At 47.7% G+C, this 22,411-nt stretch overlaps 11 protein-coding genes across 11 annotated transcripts; 7 read left to right on the top strand and 4 right to left on the bottom strand.

Annotated features, from left to right (window-relative positions):
* Window positions 1-301: 301 nt before the first annotated feature.
* Window positions 302-2,645, bottom strand: EV420DRAFT_25805 (uncharacterized protein). Its single transcript, XM_060481452.1, has 9 exons — window positions 2,590-2,645; window positions 2,434-2,533; window positions 2,206-2,381; window positions 2,118-2,146; window positions 1,466-2,063; window positions 1,257-1,407; window positions 905-1,200; window positions 709-853; window positions 302-656 (listed from the first exon to the last, which is right to left on the bottom strand). The coding sequence occupies exons 2-9, from the start codon at window positions 2,450-2,452 to the stop codon at window positions 547-549; spliced, it is 1,524 nt and encodes a 507-aa protein (XP_060339149.1). The 5' UTR covers window positions 2,453-2,533; window positions 2,590-2,645; the 3' UTR covers window positions 302-546.
* Window positions 2,646-4,653: 2,008 nt separating this feature from the next.
* EV420DRAFT_1616033 (HotDog domain-containing protein) lies at window positions 4,654-5,444 on the top strand (the record flags this gene model as incomplete). The annotated part of the gene is made up of 5 exons (XM_060475086.1): window positions 4,654-4,915; window positions 4,976-5,033; window positions 5,093-5,194; window positions 5,244-5,313; window positions 5,367-5,444. The coding sequence occupies 5 exons, from the start codon at window positions 4,654-4,656 to the stop codon at window positions 5,442-5,444; spliced, it is 570 nt and encodes a 189-aa protein (XP_060339148.1).
* Window positions 5,445-6,219: 775 nt separating this feature from the next.
* Window positions 6,220-8,329, top strand: EV420DRAFT_25598 (DnaJ-domain-containing protein). The gene is made up of 7 exons (XM_060481439.1): window positions 6,220-6,745; window positions 6,797-6,872; window positions 6,932-7,373; window positions 7,435-7,539; window positions 7,595-7,754; window positions 7,803-7,936; window positions 7,986-8,329. Exons 1-6 carry the CDS (start codon window positions 6,446-6,448, stop codon window positions 7,905-7,907), a joined length of 1,188 nt encoding a protein of 395 aa, XP_060339147.1. The 5' UTR covers window positions 6,220-6,445; the 3' UTR covers window positions 7,908-7,936; window positions 7,986-8,329.
* Window positions 8,330-8,828: 499 nt separating this feature from the next.
* On the top strand, window positions 8,829-9,450 carry EV420DRAFT_1258631 (uncharacterized protein; the record flags this gene model as incomplete). Its single annotated transcript, XM_060466904.1, has 3 exons — window positions 8,829-8,961; window positions 9,014-9,110; window positions 9,165-9,450. The coding sequence occupies 3 exons, from the start codon at window positions 8,829-8,831 to the stop codon at window positions 9,448-9,450; spliced, it is 516 nt and encodes a 171-aa protein (XP_060339146.1).
* A 41-nt stretch (window positions 9,451-9,491) lies between these two features.
* Window positions 9,492-11,043, top strand: EV420DRAFT_25546 (uncharacterized protein). The gene is made up of 7 exons (XM_060481434.1): window positions 9,492-9,942; window positions 9,993-10,022; window positions 10,087-10,150; window positions 10,204-10,404; window positions 10,479-10,583; window positions 10,638-10,691; window positions 10,744-11,043. Exons 1-7 carry the CDS (start codon window positions 9,642-9,644, stop codon window positions 10,880-10,882), a joined length of 894 nt encoding a protein of 297 aa, XP_060339145.1. The 5' UTR covers window positions 9,492-9,641; the 3' UTR covers window positions 10,883-11,043.
* On the top strand, window positions 10,532-12,714 carry EV420DRAFT_25669 (tRNA-guanine(15) transglycosylase-like protein). Its single transcript, XM_060481445.1, has 5 exons — window positions 10,532-10,583; window positions 10,638-10,691; window positions 10,744-11,245; window positions 11,318-11,501; window positions 11,557-12,714. The coding sequence occupies exons 3-5, from the start codon at window positions 11,004-11,006 to the stop codon at window positions 12,694-12,696; spliced, it is 1,566 nt and encodes a 521-aa protein (XP_060339144.1). The 5' UTR covers window positions 10,532-10,583; window positions 10,638-10,691; window positions 10,744-11,003; the 3' UTR covers window positions 12,697-12,714.
* A 1,090-nt stretch (window positions 12,715-13,804) lies between these two features.
* Window positions 13,805-15,876, top strand: EV420DRAFT_25662 (uncharacterized protein). The gene is made up of 3 exons (XM_060481444.1): window positions 13,805-14,489; window positions 14,551-15,030; window positions 15,084-15,876. The coding sequence occupies exons 1-3, from the start codon at window positions 13,959-13,961 to the stop codon at window positions 15,645-15,647; spliced, it is 1,575 nt and encodes a 524-aa protein (XP_060339143.1). The 5' UTR covers window positions 13,805-13,958; the 3' UTR covers window positions 15,648-15,876.
* A 730-nt stretch (window positions 15,877-16,606) lies between these two features.
* Window positions 16,607-17,077, top strand: EV420DRAFT_1235369 (uncharacterized protein; the record flags this gene model as incomplete). Its single annotated transcript, XM_060466579.1, has 1 exon — window positions 16,607-17,077. A coding segment is annotated over one exon (471 nt), but the record flags the coding sequence as incomplete, so codon positions are not given.
* Window positions 17,078-17,278: 201 nt separating this feature from the next.
* Window positions 17,279-18,366, bottom strand: EV420DRAFT_26079 (uncharacterized protein). Its single transcript, XM_060481457.1, has 4 exons — window positions 17,854-18,366; window positions 17,646-17,799; window positions 17,545-17,592; window positions 17,279-17,494 (listed from the first exon to the last, which is right to left on the bottom strand). Exons 1-4 carry the CDS (start codon window positions 18,118-18,120, stop codon window positions 17,349-17,351), a joined length of 615 nt encoding a protein of 204 aa, XP_060339141.1. The 5' UTR covers window positions 18,121-18,366; the 3' UTR covers window positions 17,279-17,348.
* Window positions 18,367-18,921: 555 nt separating this feature from the next.
* EV420DRAFT_1472594 (uncharacterized protein) lies at window positions 18,922-19,559 on the bottom strand (the record flags this gene model as incomplete). Its single annotated transcript, XM_060469061.1, has 5 exons — window positions 18,922-19,012; window positions 19,075-19,108; window positions 19,161-19,211; window positions 19,269-19,336; window positions 19,399-19,559. The coding sequence occupies 5 exons, from the start codon at window positions 19,557-19,559 to the stop codon at window positions 18,922-18,924; spliced, it is 405 nt and encodes a 134-aa protein (XP_060339140.1).
* A 1,183-nt stretch (window positions 19,560-20,742) lies between these two features.
* On the bottom strand, window positions 20,743-21,906 carry EV420DRAFT_25522 (uncharacterized protein). The gene is made up of 3 exons (XM_060481429.1): window positions 21,663-21,906; window positions 21,542-21,608; window positions 20,743-21,488 (listed from the first exon to the last, which is right to left on the bottom strand). Exons 1-3 carry the CDS (start codon window positions 21,709-21,711, stop codon window positions 20,822-20,824), a joined length of 783 nt encoding a protein of 260 aa, XP_060339139.1. The 5' UTR covers window positions 21,712-21,906; the 3' UTR covers window positions 20,743-20,821.
* Between the last annotated feature and the right edge of the window lie 505 nt (window positions 21,907-22,411).

The raw sequence follows: 22,411 nt of genomic DNA, 5'->3' as shown, positions 1-22,411 counted from the left end.
GAAGGTCTCGGGAAAGGGCGTAGTAGCGGCAGCAATTTGACGCCGGCATGATGACTCGAATCGCTTGCATGAACAGAGCGCCACCGGGCTGACAAGAAGGTTCAATATAAAGTTGGAGCACATCCGTAGTCAATCCGTAGTGATTCTTTTCAAACCTTGCTGCTATAGTTTTCCAAGGGAAACTTGACTGCTAGGGCTTGGTCAGATACAGAGCATTGTCGACAGTTACTAACGGGTTGCCTCGCAATGACGAAGAGCGTAAGATGGTCCTAAGATAGCCCGCTGGGAGGGCTACTCGGATCGTGCGGGATGCATCGGATCAGGGATAATTATAGGATCTGGATCGGCAAGTAAAAATATCTTCTAGCTTTTGGAATAAACCGGGAAACGTCATAGGCACTTTACCACTATAGCAGCAGTTGCGTACATAGTTGGAGAAAGTCGGGAAATGTAAAGGAACAAGTTTTCGGCCAAGGGTCACGGAAATACGGAGGCACGGAATCCATTCTCTCTATTTTCTTCAACAATGGAATTAACGATTAAGAATTAGAATGATGAACAAGCGACTCCCTCCGGGATTGGGCCCATTATCCATGCTGATGCCCAAATATCTGCAATGAGGCGGTATACTGACGGCGAATATCGGTGAGCTGAGCCTCTACAAAGCTTGGTTACAATGCGAAGGAATGACATGAAACAAAGACGAACCTAAGTGAGGCCAATGTCTAGCCCCGGTGGATATCGCAGCCATGATGAGATTCAGCAGTTGCAAAGGTTCATTTCCAGTTGTGGAAGCACCTTGACCACCGGATATTTCTCGCATCAATAATTTGCAAGTGTTTACCCACAGGACCTAAAGGCGACAATTCAGAGGCTGATGAACGTCATAGCAGAACGGACATACTCCAACTATAGGATCCAGAAACAGGCTCCTTGATATGTCAATGCTCTGAATGATCTGAGCAATGGCACGAAATCCTGTCACGGTGCGTCCGTGAGAAGAAGGATTCCGGGCGAGAAAGGGGGCATGAAGCTGTATCATAGCCATCTGTGCAAGGGTATGAACGACAACGGTCGTTCCCAGGCTTGACTGGCCTGCCATGGCTATTAGTGATGGCAGCTCCTCCAAGAATCTCTGAATGACCCTTTCGAGGGTAGAGAAAGTAGCGAAGAAACGCGCGGCCTCTTGTTGTTGCATACCTAGTGTTGTAAATTCATGATAAATCAAAGATATAGTAGAAGATAGAATGCCTTACCAGGCCTGAATTGGGCGCCCACGCGAGAAGCCTGCTCATAAAGAATGGACGCCTTGGCGTGAAGAGCTACTATAGAATTGCAGTCATCAGTATTATTAGAAAGGAACCTTTGAATAGTGTGACTAGTTCGATATTGTGGGGGGCGATTGACCTGACGTGGGGAAGCTCGTGAATACAGGCAACTATGAGTTGATAACAACAAGACTAACCTGGTGGTAGCTAGCCATATCTAATGGCCATGGAAGATCAACTCGCGCGTCTGGAGCCATGTACGATATATTGGAAGGGGAACCATCAGCCGCGGACCAGCAGTTATTGAGAATGAGAACTGCCCAAAAGGCGTTTATCCTCTCGCCTTCCTCGACCAGATCCACTAGCGGCGGAAGCGTAGCCTCAACACCTACATATAGGCTATCAGCCGATGTCGGCTCAGTGGATCGAATTCTGTGAAGTCTGGCACTAAGAACGAGGGATACTGCTGTACTTGTATGGTATGTTCCCTCTAGCAATCTGCCCTTGCGTAAAAAGTAGTTTGCGAGAAGGACTTCAGCTTGGATACAATGTAGAATGATCTGTGGATGGCGAGTAGAGAGGCCTTGGGCGACCGCTTGTATCGCGCGCTGGAGAACTATAGGTTCGTATGCGGACAGTTCGCTAATTGGAGAGAGGTGAACACCCCAGAGATACACTGCGCTGAGAAGTGCTGTGGATGGCGGTGTTCTACTGAAACTGGAAAGAGAGTCTATAAAACGGGAAATGTCCATGAAGAATCCGATCTCGTAGCTTCGTTGTACGAAGTGTTGTAAACTTGAGGTGCATCTGAGTCAAAGGCCCGTGGAAACACAATATGATTATACTCACATTGTTTCACGATACTTGATAGGGAAGTCCTGAAACAACAGAGGACGTCAGTCAGGCTTCAGTGTAATAGTTGGAGATTGCGCACTACGTCATCTAGGAGAGGTTGTCCTGTCGCCGACGCAAACTCTGCTGGACGATGTTGATGGTAAGGGTGGCTAAGGGTGATTGAAGAGTCAGAGTGACCTGGTTGTTCTAAATCTTGAATTCGACTTTGGAGGACGGATATCTGTTCTTCAAGAGTCTGTGCCCTGGTTACTCCTCTATCTGAGTATTCGCAGTCACTAAAACCTGTAGATGCAAGGCAGGGCCCACATACGGGCCTCTGACCATCGCATTTCTGATCGACAAGGAAAAAACGGTCAGCATATGTGTAACGAGAGGAGAGCACAAGTAATTATTTCACTATTTTGCGACGTCTTGGAAAATGCAAAATCAGTTACATATTTGCGCATAGCAACAATGTATCTCCTACCTGCAGTTCAAACATGCGCAACCTTTGTGTAAATGGCCAGAGGACCGCGACGACGACGACGAGCTGCCACGAGAGGATGAACTTATTTCGCGAAGAGAAGACATTTGAGACTGGCGATTGAAGATGGCGTCTTGGCTTTTATATACGCTGAGATCTGCCGAAGGTGGGGAAGCTTGCGTAGTCGCTCAATAGGATGAATGAATCTCCCAAGTTGTGCTTCATGGTGTATAAGTACTCTAGGAGACGTGGACGCATTTGCAACAATGGGTTGGTGACGTCACTTAGGTCCCATCATTGGACGGAAGCGAAGGTCGAGTCAGTTTTCCAAGAGCGAATGAGCGTTCGATATTTTCTTGCCATAACTTACGCGTCGCAGATGCCGAGCGTTGCCCTAGTTGCAGAGTCAAATGCCGCATGTGTTCCACATGAGCGAGTCATACCTTTATCCGACAAGGCTGGACCTTGGTGGCTGAGCAAGAAATATGTATCATTCTCTGGAAGAATTCTAATCCAGAGACCGACGATTCGCCCCCGAGCAGTGTTATTACTTGTGCGGAGAGAAACATGTTCGGTCACGAATATTTGGTGCCCGTTTCCTAGCGCGACGTTGAGAGCCTAGCGGCGGGAAAGCTTATGGTCATCTTCATATTCCCTGCACAGTGTATGGCCAATCCCGGCTAGCGCATCGGTTTCCGAACGACAAGCAGCTTTTGTAAAACTCAACACTGCTTTCGGTGATTTGGGAATAACAGAGTTGCAGGAAAATCGCTTATCTGACTCTAGTCTTCGGTTGGCAGCGCGGTAGTATTACTTAGCACATCCGCTGAGTGTGAGTGACTGTGCAAAGGCAGTGATGGCCGAATCGCTGCCTAGCATCTCATTTCATGAATGCTGACTGTCTTGGAGCAGAAAAGCATCAAACTTTCGGGAGATGCCGTATCGCGCGTCGTATCAGACATATCTCTTCGAGACGCTCCATTTGCAGTTTTCGAAGACAAAGGAGTACATCTTAATTGAAAGCATCAGAGCAGATGACGTGGGAGATAATGAAGGTACGACTCTTCCATGCTGCACCGGAAGATGGATATCTCAGCTGTACGGTCTTCTGATGCAAAGAACCAGTGCCATGTATTCAGTCCGAAAATATGACCGGGCTGCGCTCTCAAGTCGACGGGAAAAAATCAGAGCAGGTGATTGATGAATATACACACGGATAAGTCACTCTACCTCTTGACGCACGATACTGAGCCCGCCATGCCAGAAAACTGAAGAAAATCTGTTACTAGCACTCAGTCGGTGTCGTCGGAAGAGCGGGGTACATATGCCACGTGGAGTCGTACTTAAATATCATCGCTGCCATCACCTCACACAAACGCCTCAGCAAAATCTCGGACGGCCCAGCTACAAATCGGTACGTAATCTAGTCCATTACATACTATAGCCAATCACCATCAACGATGTTCAGCTGAGATGAATCTCGACTCCCAAACCGCTTGATGAATCGATGACCCTTTTATTCACATCCAGCCCTGCATCTCAAAGTGTCCGTCCGTGTCCATCTGATAGGTTACTCTGGTATCCGTACCCTGGGGCCCAAATATCCGCTCGCTCCTCGCTGTTATTGGGGGAAGAATCAAACTGTGCCTGCTGTTCGGCTTTCTGATTCGCGGGTACCCTCCGTCGTTATCTCTTATAGGGATCCGCAGAAAATCCATCGGCTATAACCACGGTATCCATTCCCGGGAAGTTACTTCTTTAGTCGCGCGGAGAAATCTGTCCAAGAAGTTCTGATTCCGTGGATAACCTCTGAATCTTGTGAAGACCTTCACCAAATGGGTCCAGGCACGTGTAGCTTCCATACTTCTGTCTCCCACTCCGTAATATAAACTCGATATAAAAGCTGGTCCCACAGTCCATCATAATCCGTCTCTCAATTCTAGCAACCCCCGGATCCAGCCTCTTGTTTTTCTTTGACCTTTTACCATGTCTGCTGGTAGACTGCACGCTTCTGCTTCAACCTCAACAGAAACACCACTTTCCGTTCCATCTTCTCGATCGTCGAGAATGACCCCAGAGGCCCCCACTTGGGTAGATCCCGCCTCGTTGCCTGATCACGGCGACACCTCTGCGACGACAGGAAATGTCAGTGACGATATTAAACGGCTCAACTACAACACGTATTTTTCATATGGTGTTGGAGATGAGGATTGTTTCGGTTACCACGCCGGCAAAGATGTCAAGTTTGTCGATATCAACGTCGACAGACGCCTGGAACATCATGGCCGGCTTGAAGCAACCACAATCGCAGAAGTCGTCGTTAGTAAAAGTACGTTCGGTTCATCTTGATGCATTAAAGCTCCACTAAACGTGTGCTATTCATTCACAGATATGTTAAACGGTGCTGGCATGCTCCATGGCGGCTGCATAGCATATCTCATAGACAAGTAAGTTATATGAATTCTGGGAGGAAGCCTGTAGTTCTGATGCGACGGTGCCAAATCAGTTGCTGCAGCACCCCACTAGTCGTCCTCGGTTTAGTGCAAGGCTCCAACGGCGTTGGCGTGACACAAGGGATGAACGTTGTCTTCCATTCCCCCGCATTTTTGTGAGTCCGTGTTTCAAGGTTTTTCAACACGTTCTGACCGCGTCATCAGGGGCGCTCGCATTCGCATCATAAGTACATCGGTATCATTAGGCAAAAGAGTTATGACGTCTCAGTGTGAGGTACGTTGACATTCTGTCCCTTATTTTCGGTTTCGTGTTAAAATCATCTTCAGGTTGTCAACAAAGACACCGGGAGGATCATCGCTTCGGCTTTCCTGAATAAAATGCAGCCAGATATGTCGAAGCTGTGATCCTGACTCGTGTTTTCTTGCGCATCGTATATCCACTATGCACATTTTTTTTTGTTTATTTCTTGCCTATTCTCGGTTTTCAGGATCTTGTTTCATCAAAGCATCGTTGTATCATTAGACACTTGCAAATGTTATATTCCGTGGTGTTCGAACACCGAGGGTTTTCATATCTCGAATCAGAGCACAAGCTATCGACCCTGTAGATGTATTTATTCGTCTATCTCTTTCGCCCTGCCTTCATAAGCGCGGACTTTGGCCATTCGGCGGAGCTATCACTCTCGATCCGATGGCCGCTGGCTCGACTTGTATGGTGTTAATGACACCTATGGACAAGACATGACACCACTGATATTCAATAGGCGCTTGGTGTATACTTATACTACATGACCAAGGTATTTTCAGAGCAGATAACGTCAGTCATTTTCTATTGCTTAAGAATTCTCTCAGCACAGGTCAAGGCAATAATATCCAAGACCACTGGAAAGAAAAAGCAACTCATTCAACGCTTCGTTTCAGCCACATTGCATAATTATCGGACAAGTGGATGCAGATGCTCAAATCCCACTGTGGTCTAGGGTCGGTTTGATCCAGGGATTCCGATTCCCGTTGTGGGAGAGGCCTCGGATAGGCGCCTTTCGCAGCTCGAAGGATTTATTCCATGGAGATTGTGAGAGATTTCGTCGGACGTAGTACCACTGAAATGGAAAGCATGAAACTAACATGAAATTCAAAGTGAAACGGCCGCCTCTGTCAACGAGTACTCAGGGTGTCAAAAAGCAGTTTGTCAGAGCTAACTACTAACCTGCAGTCATAGCTTGAAATGATGCATGTATCGATATCGCCTTCCAAATTTCATCCACAAAACTCAAACCGGCGGCAAGTACGGGATTCCCGATTCCCGACGCACTTTAAGACTCCGATATTCTCCGATTCAACTACCATCGGCAGCTGTCTGATTACGTACTCCTCCTCATATTTTTTCTTTGCGCGTCGAGTTCAGGATGGCGACGATACAGACGAACCCGTTACCGAAGACTTACACGGCTCCCGATGCTCCAGTGTCGCAACTCTCATCCTTCAAAAAACGACGGCTCTTGCCCGCAGGCCCCGCATTCATCGAACATCTTCGATTAACCATTCACCATCAAGGTTCCTTCTTGAAGCACGATTTCCACAATGAGAAAAAACGTCAACGACTTGAAGAGCTCAAAGGCGCGTCTTCAAATGGCGAAGACGATTTGGGCGTTGGCGATGAACCGGAAACGGAAGAGCTCTTGGCGCTAGATCCCAAAGAGTGGAAGGTATTGCATGGTTACCCTGCAGACGTTCCCCGTCTCTAATCTTATCAACAGAAACAAGATCATTATGCCGTGCTGGGACTTTCTCATCTTAGGTTCAAAGCTATGCCTGAACAAATCAAGATTGCTCGTATGTGTTCCTCCCACTTTTATTTTCATTTTGCATTAACAGCTTTTTCTTTGAAATAGACCGAAAGAAGGTCTTAAAACATCACCCTGACAAGAAAGTCACGATGTCGACTCCGCCGAGTACCACCTCTCTCCTCACCGGAATCAATCTCAACACCAACGATGATGCCTTTTTCAAATGCATCCAAAAAGCCCACGAGGTCCTCACTAACCCTGAGAAGCGCAGACAATTCGATTCCGCCGATCCCCAGCTGCTGGAGGAACTGGAAGAAGACCTCCCTACGGCACAGTCGATGAAGGCAAACAAGCAGGACTTCATCCAAGCTTTCACGCCCATTTTCGAGCGGGAGGCCAGGTTTTCGAAGAAACAGCCAGTACCTATGCTTGGCAGCATCGACGCCAACAAGCAACATGTGGAAAGCTTCTACGATTTCTGGTACAACTTTGATAGTTGGCGGAGTTTCGAATGGTATGACAAGGAGGTCAATGAAGGCAGTGACAGGTTCGTGATACCCTTTTTCTTGTTCCGAATTTCGAATGACGACAGTTTCTCTTGACTGTAGCCGTGATGATAAGCGCTATACCGAAAAGAAGAACAAGAGTGAGCGTGCTAGGCGCAAGAAAGAAGACATCGCTCGTGTGAGGAAAATAGTTGATCATACTCTGAGGTCGGTGGCTCCAGGCGTAACAGTATACAAGTTTTCTGAATGTCTGCGGTCGCAGTTTGGATCCTCGCATCAAGCGCATCAAACAAGAAGAGAAAGAAGCAAAAGAATTGAAGAAGGCCGCAAGGTCTGCTCCAGCATCAGGAGCGAACACGCCTAAAGGGAAGAATAAGGCCGAAGAAGAGGCGGAAAAGAAGAAGAAAGAGGAGGAGGAGAAGGTATGTCTGTACTATGTTTCGTCCTTGCTGTATTAATCTGTCGACTAGGCTGCTAGGGCTGAGGCGAAGAAGCAGAAGGCTGCTGCTGCCAACGCTGCCAAAAAAGCCCGGAGACTGCAAAGAGCTGCAGAGGCAGAGGCGGGCGCGGCATAAGTTTGTTCATACCCCCGGGAATATATGATGTATGTAATAATCCCGGGAAATTTTCAAAAATCTTATTATATCCTATAGAGTTGTGCACCACATGTACGGGCTCGGGCTTAGCCAACGTCTAAATTTTGCTGCTACGTACGATGCTGTAGAGATGGCGCCGAAGCCATGCCTAATCAATCGGTGCTTTCGTTGATGATACAATCCCTCAATTGGTGAAGATGACTTAGTATCATGCGAATGGTTTGCATGATAACTTTGAAGGCCTTTCACTATCTACTAAAGCAAGCTATATACCACTCTCGTTTTCCCTAATACGATGATCCATGAGGCCTTGAGGATCAATCCTAGGATGTCGCAACTCGATATACTCTTCCACCAACTTGTACGCCAAGACGTTGCGGATAAAGACGTCTTGGCTTTCATAGTGGCTACCCCCGAGCTTCACCAATCGGGAGAATATTCTGAAGCTTTCTGATTAGCTTAAAGATACGCTATTTTTGACTTTCCTTCTCGAGGAACAGGCACCGTTATATGTTTTGACAGTTCGAATGGTCAGTCTCTCTCTCTAGCTATGTTTTGCTGAGGGCGTAAGACCAACTACGCTATACGTCCATCGTATAATATATCAAAGCTATGCTGTCCGTTCAGCATTCTCTCCCGTTGTCGCAAACCTTATGATTTACTCAGTGCTATTCACCGAACAGTATGACGTCATCACCCCGCCTTGGATCGACTGTCATACCGTCACTTGTTGAAAATCGGGTCTCAAAATGATTTCTGACAAAAGCAGTGGGTCCTTTTGCTTCTGTCTCCGATGTACGGTTGTGCTTTCTATTCTTATCTCTCGGCGCCGCTGATTCGCTTCAGTATAAGTAGGAGCCACATGGTATTTCGATGTGTGCTCTCCTTCACCGCGACACAATGCTCCTCTGGACAGCTCTTCTCCTGCTTTCAGCCTCCTGGGCTGGAGTCTGTGCCCAAGAGCTTGATCAACGGCTCCAGCAGTTACTCAGCGACAGGCTGTACCAAACTAATCTCAGAGGCCCGCGATGGAGTATGTTGAACTCATTGTCTTGTCGTCGTTCTGACGTGGACCTATGATGTAGCGGGTAGCGACAACCAGAACACACTAACGGACTCTGTTGCAAGATCCATGCGAATTGCAGGTCTGACAGTCGACACGCTAAATTATACTATCAATAGGTGAATGAATTTTTTTTTCAGCCACACTATACTGACTGTCTATTCGTTATGCAGATGGGATGCGCGATGGTGGTCACTCACACTTAATCTTCGTAATGGTTCCTCTATCGCACTGCCTACTACAGGATACTGGCCGTACAGTGGCGATAGCGGGTTGGAGGGAGTTACAGCACCTATGATCGACGGAGGAACTTTTGGTCTCTATCCAGATGAGACTGCCGATGAAAGCACGCTCAACCTAACTCAGCTCCGGTCAGAAACTCCTGGGACTGTTCTGTTTTTCGACAACCCAAGTCCAACAAGGAACTATTCATTACCTGGTTATAGCTTACTTGGGTAAGAAGCCTAAAAATGTGTCTCATTGGATGTGTACTAAAGCTTTCCCGTAAACTCAGTTCTAATGTTGATCCTGGCGATATCCCAGAAGTGTGTTCAATTTTGTTACGCCGTTCTAAATTAATAATCGCCCGATAGCTTGGAAATCTGACCAACCCGCATTGGCAATCAGCAAAAACCTTGAACTGGACGGATATGAAAGCTCGGGGTGTATCTGCTGTTGTGGCGTCTTGGGTTCATACTTCAGACGATAATGCTGCTTTGCAGTTCCTACCGAATGACGGTTCCGAGGACCAGTACGTACCAAACGAGGTTCCTGCTCTATACGTCGGAAACTCCACAGGAGAGACGATACGCCAACTACTCACGGATGCCGAAGTGGACACGGCGACTGTGGTCTTGGACGCGCCAAGTTATAACTCGTCAACTCAGACTGTTATTGGGCACTTGGCGGGTATTGCAGGCGGTAATGAAACCATCATTGTGTATACTCATAGTAAGTGCGTCTCATGGAGACTCAAACAATGATCTAAGTGTAGAGAATAGGTGATGGGCCTTCAATCATCGAAGAAAATGGTGGGTCACGTTAATTTTCTGATACCCATTGTCAAATAATGAATCGCCACACGTTGCGCGTCAGGTCCCATTCTACTCCTTACGATGGCGGAATACTTTGCGCGCCATCGGCCAAGAATCAATATTGAGTACGCTTTCATCTCATCATCTTATGGTGTGACTGATTTTATCGGCGGTTTAGTTTCGTTATTACGACAGGGCACATGTCCGGTGGTCATCTGAGTGAAACACTCTGGATGAAAGAGCGTCCGGAGCTATTGACAAATGCTGTAGCAGCAGTTGTTTGTGAACATTTTGGAGCGACTGAATGGAAGGACGATTTTAGCAACGGAGCTCCGGAATACAAAGCGACAGGAAAGATTGAGCCTATGTGGACTATGGCGTAAGTGCCGTTATTGTCGCTATCTTGTCCACCTCAAATCTCCGCCGCCCTCTCAGAAATAACTCGTCTCGTAGTACATTACTTCGGCATTCATACATGCACTCGCTGGAGGGCATTGACCAAGATATCCGAATGGCCCTTCTCTATCCCCGGACAGTTGATGGTGTTAGGTCCAGATGGTACGCGTTTCTGTGCTTCATTCGGGACGCTGTTGGTAATTGTAACATTCCAAGGTACGGAGCAGGCGGTAGTAGCACAATGGGCCGTTCCAAACTCCCAACACTCGGGTAAGAATTATCAATCATCTGATATTGTTCTATCTGACTTTTATCGCCATAGAATTATACCTCAGCCAGACTATTTATGGGCGGCAATGGTGGATGGTGGGTGGAGCAAGCTATCGATACCCATTGCGGTAGAGCAGATAAACACTATCTTGAGGCTTATCACTCGGTTGGATAGTGATTTTGCCAGTTAGACATCGTATACCTATTAGACCTATCCTTTATATCAGTCACATACATATCTCGGTAGTCGGTACCGGCTCCGACATCCGATGTTTGTCAGCAGCCTGGCTGAGAAAACCTTGACCACTGTCCATGTCGACGTCGAGGCAGTCATGCTCCTTATCCTTCACTATTGCGCAAACAGGTATATCGAAATCCTTGTTTTCTCCTCGCGTAGGAAACGTCTCGCTGACGCGCAATGGCGTTGATAAAATCAATATTGACACCCCTGGACTACTTGTGAACACGTCGCGCGGCGTTATACCTCATCTTTCCAGAGATCAACACAAGCAATGCTCAGCTGTGCGCTGGGTGCACGTTCCATTCGAGACGTTGTGAGTCCGTCGGTTGATATGGTGAGCTGCCGTAGTTCTCATTTGACGCTTCGCACCTTCATTGTATCATAGCCTAGAGCATAAGCCTCCCGTACCAACCCTACAGACCGGACAGGATCCTCTGCATCGTTTTCTTGGATATCCTGTCGATAAATTTGTGGTCTCGATGTCCCTTCGGGATCCTCATGATGGACGGGAGGTGCCTCCGAACGGAAATGCTTTCGTTTCAGCCAATAGTATCCGTGGCGTTCGTAAGGTGCGCGCCCTACGATACTATTTATTCTTTACGGGCTTATTTTTCGGTGTTGTAGGTCTCACCGGATGAATGGCGATCATATGTCCTAGCCTGCAAACCCGATATCGTCGTGCCATTGTCTGATACCCCCTTCACACCACCACCTTATTCTCAGAAACGGCTAACGAAAAGCATTGAGCGATCCTTTACTTGGTTAACCCACTTCCTTCAACCTATCGATGGCTTACATCCACTGAACGTCTTTGTCCATCTCGGAGGAGGAGCCAGCATTGCAGCGAGAGCGGCTTTCTCTGAAAGCCTTCTAGAAACCCTGCATGGTAAAGATGCAGACACAGTTAAGCCACTAAAGTCATTAGATGAAGGCGTCACAGGTTACCAATTGGACTTGGTCCCCCTTCGTCTAGCCTTGTCTGGAGTCGTTTCGGAACCCATTAATATCGACACATCTCCTGTTCCGACAAATCCTGACATCAAAACATCTGATGTTGTTCCCCTACTCCGCTCATCACTATCCCCTCTACCGGCGCACAAAATCCGTCTCGTGAGCTCTGCAGAGTCACCTCACGAGATGTTGACCCTTATTCAGCAAATTGGGGTAGACCTCTTCGATGCCCAGTGGGCTCAACGGGCTGCCGACATCGGAATCGCGCTAGATTTCACCTTCCCCGTAGGTAATTTCGGGACTCGGCGACGGTCGAATGGCAAACGGGATCTTGGTCATAATCTTTTCGATCACTCATATGCAGAAGACTTCTCCCCATTGGCAAATTGTTTCGTCGGACAAGCGGCTCACAGTGGTGATGTGCCTGTCTGCATGTGCGGAGCCTGTTCACCCGTTTCCCCACATGCACGGATAAGCCACTCCTACTTAGACGAGAATGCACCAAATGGCGGTGAGATTGGACCAGCGTTCACACGAGCATATTTACATCACCTGTTGCATACGCATGAGATGTCGGCGTATTCCCTATTGGTGCTTCATAATCTCATTGTTCTTGATGCCTTTTTTGCCGGTGTGCGAGATACCATCCGGAGCCTCGACGACGAGACGTTGGATCTAGAGTTCTCGAAGTTCTTCCAGGAATACGATGAAGAACTGCTAATTTTTGATGAATCGAAAGCCATGTGGGGCGAAGTTGAGATGGCTCGGGGAAAGGGACGACTCAGTAGAGAGAAGGCAAAAGAGACAATTTGAATGGAAGGTGCACGACAGCTGTATGGAGATGTCGTCTCATATACCATTCATTTCATAATGCCCTAAAGGTACTTGTCATTTTATCTGTGCTACAGCGACATCCAGAAGTTTAATCGTGCTTGGCAGTTGTATGTACCCACCCACATAGAGGCATATATGCTATTTGTCTACAATTCCACGCCAGCTCCCACAAAAGATGGACTTTTGTATAAACTCGACCGCAACCGGTTCGATCTGAACGCCGATAGGCACTACCCACCATGGTTCATCTCCACCATTGATGGGTCTCACGGATGCCACAGTTTCTGTGTTTGTCTCTTCAATCTTGCCTTACATACGTATAGCAGATAAATGATTGAAAAGGCCGTTGGCTATGCCTACCCACTACTTTGTTATCTTGAGATCCGCTGTACAGTGCTTGGCCACTGTCATCCGGCAATTCGCTGGGGGGAAAACATTCTACCTTCTCATTCAGCCAAGCCCTGCTGTCTTCTGTGAGTGTATCAAGCTTCATCCATCCAAATGCGACTACCCATTCTCCAGGTTGTTCTTTGCACTTATGGGTCAATGACTTCCACGGAAAATACCGATCAGTATAAACCCAGGGCATCTTCCGCCAATACCTTCTAGCCGGTGATTTCAGAAGCAGCACACACCCGGTCGTTTATGCTATGGCTCAGGGAGATGAGATGCCATTGGATGATTGGCTCATTATTTATGATGTCCATTTCCTCGATGAATATGTCCGACCATTTGATTCCTTGCCAGCTTTGGACATACGCTTGTTCAGTTGGACCTATTATCTGGCAGCCGATTTGCCGTAGAGACCTTCATATCCTGGCGTCTGACTTTCTTAATCTCCTTGACATCGCTCAGAAATACGACTTGATCATTACGTTGCTGCGGTCTTGCTCCTGTGTGATGCCATTCAAACAAGAGGACATAGGAGCTTAACCCTGGATACAGACTCATAGATATGAGCAGAGTCAGATTATCGTCTACTCGTCTTGCCTTTGCCTCACTACTTCTTGCGATTGGGTTCTTCTGCTCTACCGCGTGGGGTTGCTTGGCTCAGGAATAGCGACAGCTGAGCGTCGTAGCGTTTGCGTACTTGACCGCTTTTCCAGGTCCGAAGTGGCGGTACAACACCTCGCTACATCCGCCAGTAATTTTCAGCTTTACCCATATTCATCCGTGCACGCGGAACAAATTTACCGCTATAGGAGCCGCCCAGAGCAACTAACCGGTCATCATTAGCCGTGATGCACTGCCCTTTTTGCTTGCTTTTCTCGTCTCGATATCATGGCACGACGATACCTATCGTCACGTTTGTCTCCATAAATGTCATTCTCTTGTCCGGGACTATATACCTTAACTTTCACAACATTATCGGGCGCTATCTCGCTCCTCAGTATCAGGTGCAGCCGCTGCGAGCCATATCCCAGTCTGCGCGACTATCTGAGGTCAAACCGTACACATATGCAGACTTTCTACCATTGTCAACGAGTGAAGATCACTCTTTGGTGCGGAGCACTGCATGGGTTCCCTTGAGCTTGAGCGAGTGCACCTTTGGTATGCCAGGCCATTACGCGCCGTGCGTAGCGCAAAGGTTAGAACAGAAGGTCCTCTATGCAGAAGAGCTTCTCTACCCGTCTTTCGAGATTCGCCAGCCTTATTTTGCCTCGGAAGCACATAAGGAACGATGGAAGGGGGCTGCAATGAGAATCATAGAGCGTGGGGTGCTACAGAATGACGGTTGGCTCGTGTATAAGGGACAATCTGGGCATAACTTTGTGAGCGCGTTAGATTGTGCTTTCCTGCGTAGGATCCTTACGGTATAATTTATAATTATAGGTGTTTGAAAACGTTTCATACAGACATTCAGACGTCTATGACCGCTGGTCGGCTGATTCGTGTATGTCAAGCCTCGTTTCTTCGGACGGCCTCAAGATATTTGACCCGCTTGAATTGCTGGGAAGGTCCAAACCCCCCACCATATATCGAAATGCGATGATAGCCTCCTCACCCAACTTGTCCTCCTTCCAACACCATCTGGACCGTATAACTCATATAGTCACTCAGGGCGCACATCTCACCCTTGGCAGTGATCTCCCATATGTTATCACAGGACGGCAAGGCAACCAGTTCGTGCAACAGCTCTGGGAAAGACTGGGCTTTGACGATGAACACGTCTTGCACAGCGTCAACACAGATGTGTATGCGGAGAATATGATCTTTTCGTGTCGGGCGGTCTCGGTTCATCCGTTTCTCTCGTTGAGGACGCTCGAGGCTTTTGCGATTGATTCGATGAAGGAGTCCTCTACCAGGAATAAGGTGGGTGGTATCGGTTACTTTCCTCTGCTTACTCACCATGTCGTAATGACTAGATCATGTACATAATACGATTCAACATTCATGCTAAGAACGGAGGACGCAGGGTACTCAACGAATATGCGCTTCTTGATGCCATCCATGCGCTGCTTGCAGAACGAGGCAAGGGAGAAGAACTAATCGTCTTTGATGAAACTCAATATGGTTCTTTGTCCGAAATCTTTGACTACTTCAACGAGAACGTCATGGCGGTTGTAGGCCCTCATGGAGGAGCTATGTATCATCACCGCTGGGCGGCTCGAGGCACGCTTGTCATAGAGATGATGCCTACAACGTTCACCTCCATGGAAATATACGAAGAAGCGCCGGTACTTTCTCAGACCTATGCGGCGTTGGTGGTTGAGCCTAGCTCCCCAGGGGGACGGGATATGATCATCAATCCTGAGGATGTAACGAAGCTCTTGAGGGAGCATTTGGGCATACCGATGAAGAGACCGCGTCATGCAAAGCATATGGGATACTTGGTAGTAGAGGAGACGGACCAACCTGATGATGATCATCTGGCAGAGGACCCACTGAGGGCTAGCTATCAGTGGAGAGAAAAGGAGCTTGGATTTTGACTGTAGCGATCTGCTTGTCAGTATCACGGAACAAGACCGGACTTGGAACTCATGGATAACATATCTAATTGCGCTACATTTCGGCGCAGATCTTGTATGCTGTTTGGGTTCGTGTCAGTTGGTGATCGTGTATCACCGCGAGAAATTAGCAGGGTCAATGCCCGATCATCTCAACCGCAGATTCAAACCAATTAGCCCACCACCGGGCGTAAAAGTACCATACATGTCCGTTACTCTACTCCACATCATACGTCGAAACACCAGGGGAACTCAGAAGGAAGAACGGAGGGACCGGAACAAGAGGGAAAGGGATCCTGAGGACCGGTATCTCCACCGCGTCAAGTTAGTAGTCAGTTTACTTGTGGCGGCTAATAAATGCTGAAAACAAAAAAAAAGCCCGATCAACATGGCTTATCTCATGTCTTTTTCAAATTTCATGTCTCGATACGTGGCTTTTCATCGCATTACTTCTTCGGATATTTGTTTTTGTCTTTGTCTTTCCCTTGTACTATATGCGACTATATAGTATACAGACCAAACAGCAAGAATCCTCACCTTTGTATCTAGTGCTTGCAGGTAAGTTTACATACAGCTTCTCCTCACCTTCGTACTGTACTCACTGCTTGCAGTACTTCGTAACGTGTAGACAAATTCTTTTCTCAACTAGCCACGACCTCGGACTACGGTCCGGAATTTCCCGATCCTCAGAACTATTGCCACCACTGCCACTTTCACCGTGTCCTACTATGTCGGAATCCGCTGCAAACACATCTGTCACACTCGAGGCTTTCGACAAGCTGAAAAACCTGGTCACCGCTCTTTCGTCACAGCTCTCTGCGCTTCAAGCTGAAGTTCAACTCGATTCCCTATCTCAGTTTACGCAGCAACCAGCGCCCCAAGGTTCCTCTGCCCTTTTTATAAGCCCTCTAACGGGCAACTCTGCAGCTGGTGCATCTCCTTCCCTTTTCAAGCTCTTTCCCGAGGTCGAGGAGGCTACAATTACATCGATCATTCAACATGAGTTTCGCAGCTCTGACCTGTATAAACTCGACCCACGTTATCTTTACTATAACGCAGAATGGAAGACTTTGGAGCACAGCGGTACTGCTCCTGAGCACCCCAATGATTTGTCGTTGAAGGAGTGCAAGGCTCTCAGCTCCATCATTGTTCCTCTGTCCACCTACTTCTCCATTCTCATCACGCACAACCAGCCGACTGGGAAATCTGCCTTGCTTGCAGTCCAGCTTTTCCGCTACATTGTTCATCTCGCGAGAATTGCTTCCGAATACGAGTGGCATGCGGTCGTCTCATACCATATGGCGTTCTTCACTAGACGACGACGCGAAATGATCCACGGCGACTACGGAGGATGGGGGCGTGTTGACCTTGAGCTTCTTGGTGAGTATCTTTTCCCTAACAGGAAAGCCAAGGCGTCTTCTTCCACCTTGAAGAAAGCAACGCCTGCGGATCGCTCAACCACGCCATGCCGCAACTTCAACATCGGTAAATGCATTGGAGCAGTGTTCCCGAGGTCGCCAGCATATCTGTTCTACTTGTGGTAAACTGGATCATGGTGCCCATACTCACAAAGCATTCCCATCGTCCTGACGTTTATAACTCGAGAGGAAAAAATACTAATTCGCGTACAACAAGATGTACAAAGTCCTATGAAATGTAAAAGTCCTAAACTGCATATCACACTTAGTACCGAGCATTCCAGCAAGAAGTGTCGTAGTGATCGTTGTGATCGCTGTGCCCCGCCTCATAGTCCGCCTTCCAGGTCGCAATGTCGACGGACTCCCCATAGAGTGCGCAGATGGACTGCTCCTTTTTCTCTGGTGAGAAGACTAGCAAAACCGTCAGACGAGAGTCCAATGAATGCGAGACTTGGACGTACCTTGGCAAGAGTAACATTTCTCGTGAGCCTCGCAGAGGGTCTTACAGTCTAGATTGTAGCAGTGAGTAGGCGCAGACTGGCAGCAGGGGAAATGGGTTTACCGAGCTCAGATGTGGCCTTGTTAACATACCCAGTAGTGATGGGAATGTACTTGCCCGACTTCCATTCCTTCCAGTCGCTCTTATTCTCAAACACTGGTTCCCAGGTACAATTGGTAACGGGCCACTGTTGGGGGCATTTGAATCCGCATTCAGACTGTTCAAAAATAAGTTGAAAATCGCGACTGAGCAGAGTTGGGAGCAGACGTACATCCATCAGGCAAGGACAGTCTTTGTGGACGTCCGAGGGGCACTGCTTGCCGCTACCAGACCAAGTCCAAGTGGGCTTCCAGGCGCTACCATTGCCGCCGACGTCTCTGCCATGATGGTGGTGTCCTTTGACGTGCTTGACTTTGGCGAGATGTTCGCCTTTGTGGTGTTCGCCCTTGCGCTCAAACTCGCGGGCATTGATAACGCCGGAGAGAACGGGAGCGACGAGTACGGCAAGGGGAATCAGAGCAGCAAGTGAGAAACGCATATTGGTAATTGTGACTGTAGAAACAAGGATAGCGAGTTTATCTGGGAGCTACTGGCATTTCTGGAGCCTTTTTATACTTCAACACCATGCGGACATGGAGGTCCGTAGCCAATTTACTCTGAGATTGTGACGTCTATCTCAGAGGAGCGCGACGTAGGTGATGATGTTGGAAGGAAATACGTTTCATGGCGGTTGGTGTGGTCGCACTTGAAAAGATTTGCGGCTACGTTTTGACCTAGGCTCGATCCGCGCAAAAAATAGCGTCTAGTACGGAGGGGAGCGACCTCGATGTTCGACATCCTTTGCGTTGAATTTTTGCTGCTAAGGATAGCTGACGACGTAAGTAAAGTTTCAGAACAGTGACGTTTGAGATCAGGATAAAGTAGTCCTGTCGTACGAACGGCAAATTTACCTCGTTCACCGTTTCGAACGGCTCAAACTAACATCTGAGAAATGCTGGAGGGAAATTGGCGAAAGACAGTTCAAACTGTTGATAACCGCCAGACATGGCTTGTGAGAGGTGAAGTTCTACGTATGGCCGGCGAATTTACCTCGTTCACTGATATGTTCCGAGCGGCTCAAACCTTTGCGATCGGGAGAGCAAGTGGCACCAGACAGCCGTGTCGAAATACCCGTAGGAGTGGAGAAGCAATTCTAACCCGCCAGTATGATACGCCCTAGAAGATTCAGCAGCAGACGCTCTCCACAACGAAAACGCCGCATACCAATGAATTGTTGACCCTTTGTAGCACTTTGTATGTACAACACCGCATTTCCCGAAATAAAGAATCATCATGGAGCTCAGTAGTAGACATTCCAGCATGAAGAGTCGTAATACTTCCTGCCATACTTGTCGTCGTGCTTGCCGTCGTACTTATCATCGTAGTACTTGCTATCATCACAATCGTCCTCCCAGGTCAGGATGTCGATGATTTTTCTTCAAATAGCTCGCACATGAACTCCTCTGCTTCTTCCTCCTCCGAGTAAACTGAAAAAAGGGGTCAGGTAAATACTGAAACCAATATATACATCAGACGTACTTTGACAAGTGTGGCACTTGTAGTCGTCCTTGCAACCGTGCTTCTTGCAATCTGAACAGAAGGCAGAAGTGAAAATGGACTCGGACAACATAGAAGAGAGGTGCGTACCGATCTCAAAGGTGTCCTTCTTGATAAACCCGGTGCTGTAGGGGGTGTACTTGCCATTCTTCCATCCCCTGAAGTCTTTCTTGTACTCTCTCAGGTGCGTTATTTATTGTTGGGCTTCTTCCTCTCCGACCGGTCGTCCTTGTGGTCACCAAACTCGCGGTCGTTGTCTTTGTGGTATTTATCGTTGTAATCGACTTTGCCATCGTAGTCGCCTCTGGTTTGGACGGTGCCAGAGAGGGCAGGGCCCACGAGGACGGCGAGAGGGATGAAAGCGACGACTGAGAATCGCATGTTGATGAATGGGCTGTCCGTCTGGAATATTTAGTGCACTTTTATTTCCCCTCAAATGCCAAGCGATACTAGTATTGTCTGGGACCAACCACTCTGAACCCGAAGAGCATCGTGTTGAGAGTAGGATAGCAACGAGGAAACGATTCGTCCGTATCTGATCCTTCGAGTGAGTGCCAGTTAGATACGGTGCAGATGACAGGAAGATGATAACACAAGGAAAAACATTTCAGTTGCGCCAAAAATATATGAACCACCGAAGACATTCATTTAAGCCTAGGAAGCTTGTAGGTTGTGCTGCGATCCTCGCCGCTCAACACCTGGTGTGAGTCTAAGTCCTCGACGAGAAGGCGCTATGTCCATTCGGCGACTGAATGCACCCAAGATACGGTACTAGAGATTTTGCAGCACAGAAATAAAGGAATCCCTGACCGATGCCCGACACAAAGTTCATGCGAAATGGAGAACGGAAACTGAAGGCAGTGACGCTAACGTAATCCAGTGTTGTGGTTAAGGCCTTAATTAAGGACTTTTTTTTTCTTAAGGCTTAAACCTTAATTAAGTCCGTAATTAAGGTATTTTCTTAAGGTTAATCTCAGTAGGGGAAAGCTATTGTTGGGGCTATAGACGACCTGATTTTGGGTCGTTAAGGGTATTTTACGGCTCGTTATTTCCTAGACTAGCTAGTATATACCTGTGGAATGCATGTGTCTCCATTTTTCATACCCTGGAAGGGTCAAGTGCCAGGAAGGAAGGGGAGTCTTGCCGCTCCGGCTTCTTCGGCAACCGTGCCGGAGTTCCACTTAAGGTTAATTGAGCCTTAGGAAAATTGGCCTCGCCAATCAAGGGTTAACTTAAATGCCATTTAAGGCTTAAATTAAGCTAAGCTTAAGACCTTAACCACAACACTGACGTAATCTTCCTTCTCGGAATGGTCCGGCATCTCCATTCTAGGCTACTCCGCCAATTCCCGGCTCCTGTTCCGATTCTCTCTGGATCAGCTCAAGTTCTGCTTGCTGCTCAATTTTCGATCTTGTTGGGTGCTTTTTGACCTCAAATTCTAGTCATTGAGTACTAAACTTGTTTTTCTTGGAATTATCTGAGATATCTTATGCCTCCAATCCGTATCCTTCGAATATCAATCCGCGCTGGCTCTGCCAAGATTAAAGTCCTTCCACACACACTCCACGGCGAAAAAACAAATCTGAATTATGTATTATAAGTAATAAACAGTCGTGATGCAGTCATAATCAACAATGTTAAAGTCATGCCAAGTACGCAAGTTCCGTCAATCTCCTACTTTCATCATCCTCAATATGACTGGTCTCCGTCATAATGGTGCCGTGACTATGAATGGTAATATCGAGTAATGGTCTCAATATAAACGGAGACGAACTGCCGATTTGAACCCCTTCTTTGTATCCCTTCTCGAAAACTGAAGAGGAATCTGTGGCACAAGTCAGAGACGAGCACAGTGACGGCGAAGAAGGTGTAGAAGATTGTACGTCGTTCGACCGACACTCGCCAGGACGCATAGAGTGGCGACAATCATCAGGGGTCCTATCCAGCAGTGGCGAGAGAGTAATATCTGCGGATATATCCGAACCTTCTCCACGGCTGGAACTCGTTTCAGCATATGATATATCGCTTCCCATGGACCCTCGGTGCGCATCCACTTCGGCGAGCCACTGTAGTACATCTTGCGTGACTGGGCGTGCTTCATCTTCGTGCCATATCTTATCCTCGCGCAGTTCGTTTCCTGTACCCATCTCTTCCACAAGCGTTCGTGCATCCCATTGGGATTCCCGACCGCATATGCTCGTCGTCGATCGAAGCGGGGGCAGTAAACCTCTATCCCGAAGTGCTTCTTCCCGCCGCTGCCGAATTGCGCGCTCGGATGAGGACGAAAGACTCCGCGATGAAATAGATATTCTGTGACAGCGCTTAGTGGCAAATATTTTAAAAAATCTTCCTGAAAAACTGACCTTTTCCAACGGATGTTTTTGTATCGTTTTGAAGATTCGTTGGTTTGTTCGTTGGATTCGCTACATCCTGTAGAGGTCATCAGTAAACTGCAAGTTCATTGTGTTGATTATGAACAAGAACCTTGCATAATGCATCGGCATGCTTTCTTTACGCCGTTGAAGAAAGACATCTTGAGGTAGAAAGTAGGAAAGACGAGTGACCACGGGGAGCACGAAGGTGAGGGGCGGCGTAGCGATATTTTAGAGGCCACTGTCCACGAAAGATGCTGGATATATAGCAGCGCTGAGTGCTGAGAAGGTAGCTGAAGGGACGTCTCCTAGCGATTCGTGATGTTGATCTGATTAAAGGGCATGTTATATTGCCAAGTGGCGTCACTGTGTATAGATATGGAACAGAAGGCCCCCGAGACAGTTGCAAGAAGGCTGCAAGTTTGGAGCCGTGGAGAGTTATGTTTAAGAACGCATTAAACTTGGAATCCGAGCGAGTTAGAATAGGGTGTCTGCGATGCTAGTGACATCACATCACTCTAAATCAAAAACAAAGAAGGTGATCTTGGTTGATGACAACGAGGAATCAAGCAGGATTTCGGTTTCGATGGAAATCAAACGTCAAACACTACGGCAATGAGACCAAAGCATATGGTCCTGCCAGGATGTGGCGAAAGCGCAAGCTAGGCGTCCTCGAAGAGAAAACAACTACAAATCGGTGTTTATTCCTTAACGTGACCGTGGCAGTCGCCAAAGCCTTTGCGTGGGTGCCGATGTGGATGAATCACAGAAATCCTGAGACTAGCCCCTGGTCATCGAAAATTCTGCGCTCCCATTTTTTTCCATACTATCCACGACCAAGATGTTTTAAACAGAGACACC

The sequence above is a fragment of the Desarmillaria tabescens genome, assembly GCF_030435595.1.
Source record: "Desarmillaria tabescens strain CCBAS 213 chromosome Unknown EV420scaffold_1, whole genome shotgun sequence".
NCBI classification, from domain to species: domain Eukaryota; kingdom Fungi; phylum Basidiomycota; class Agaricomycetes; order Agaricales; family Physalacriaceae; genus Desarmillaria; species Desarmillaria tabescens.
This window is presented reverse-complemented; position numbering and strand designations above follow the sequence as displayed.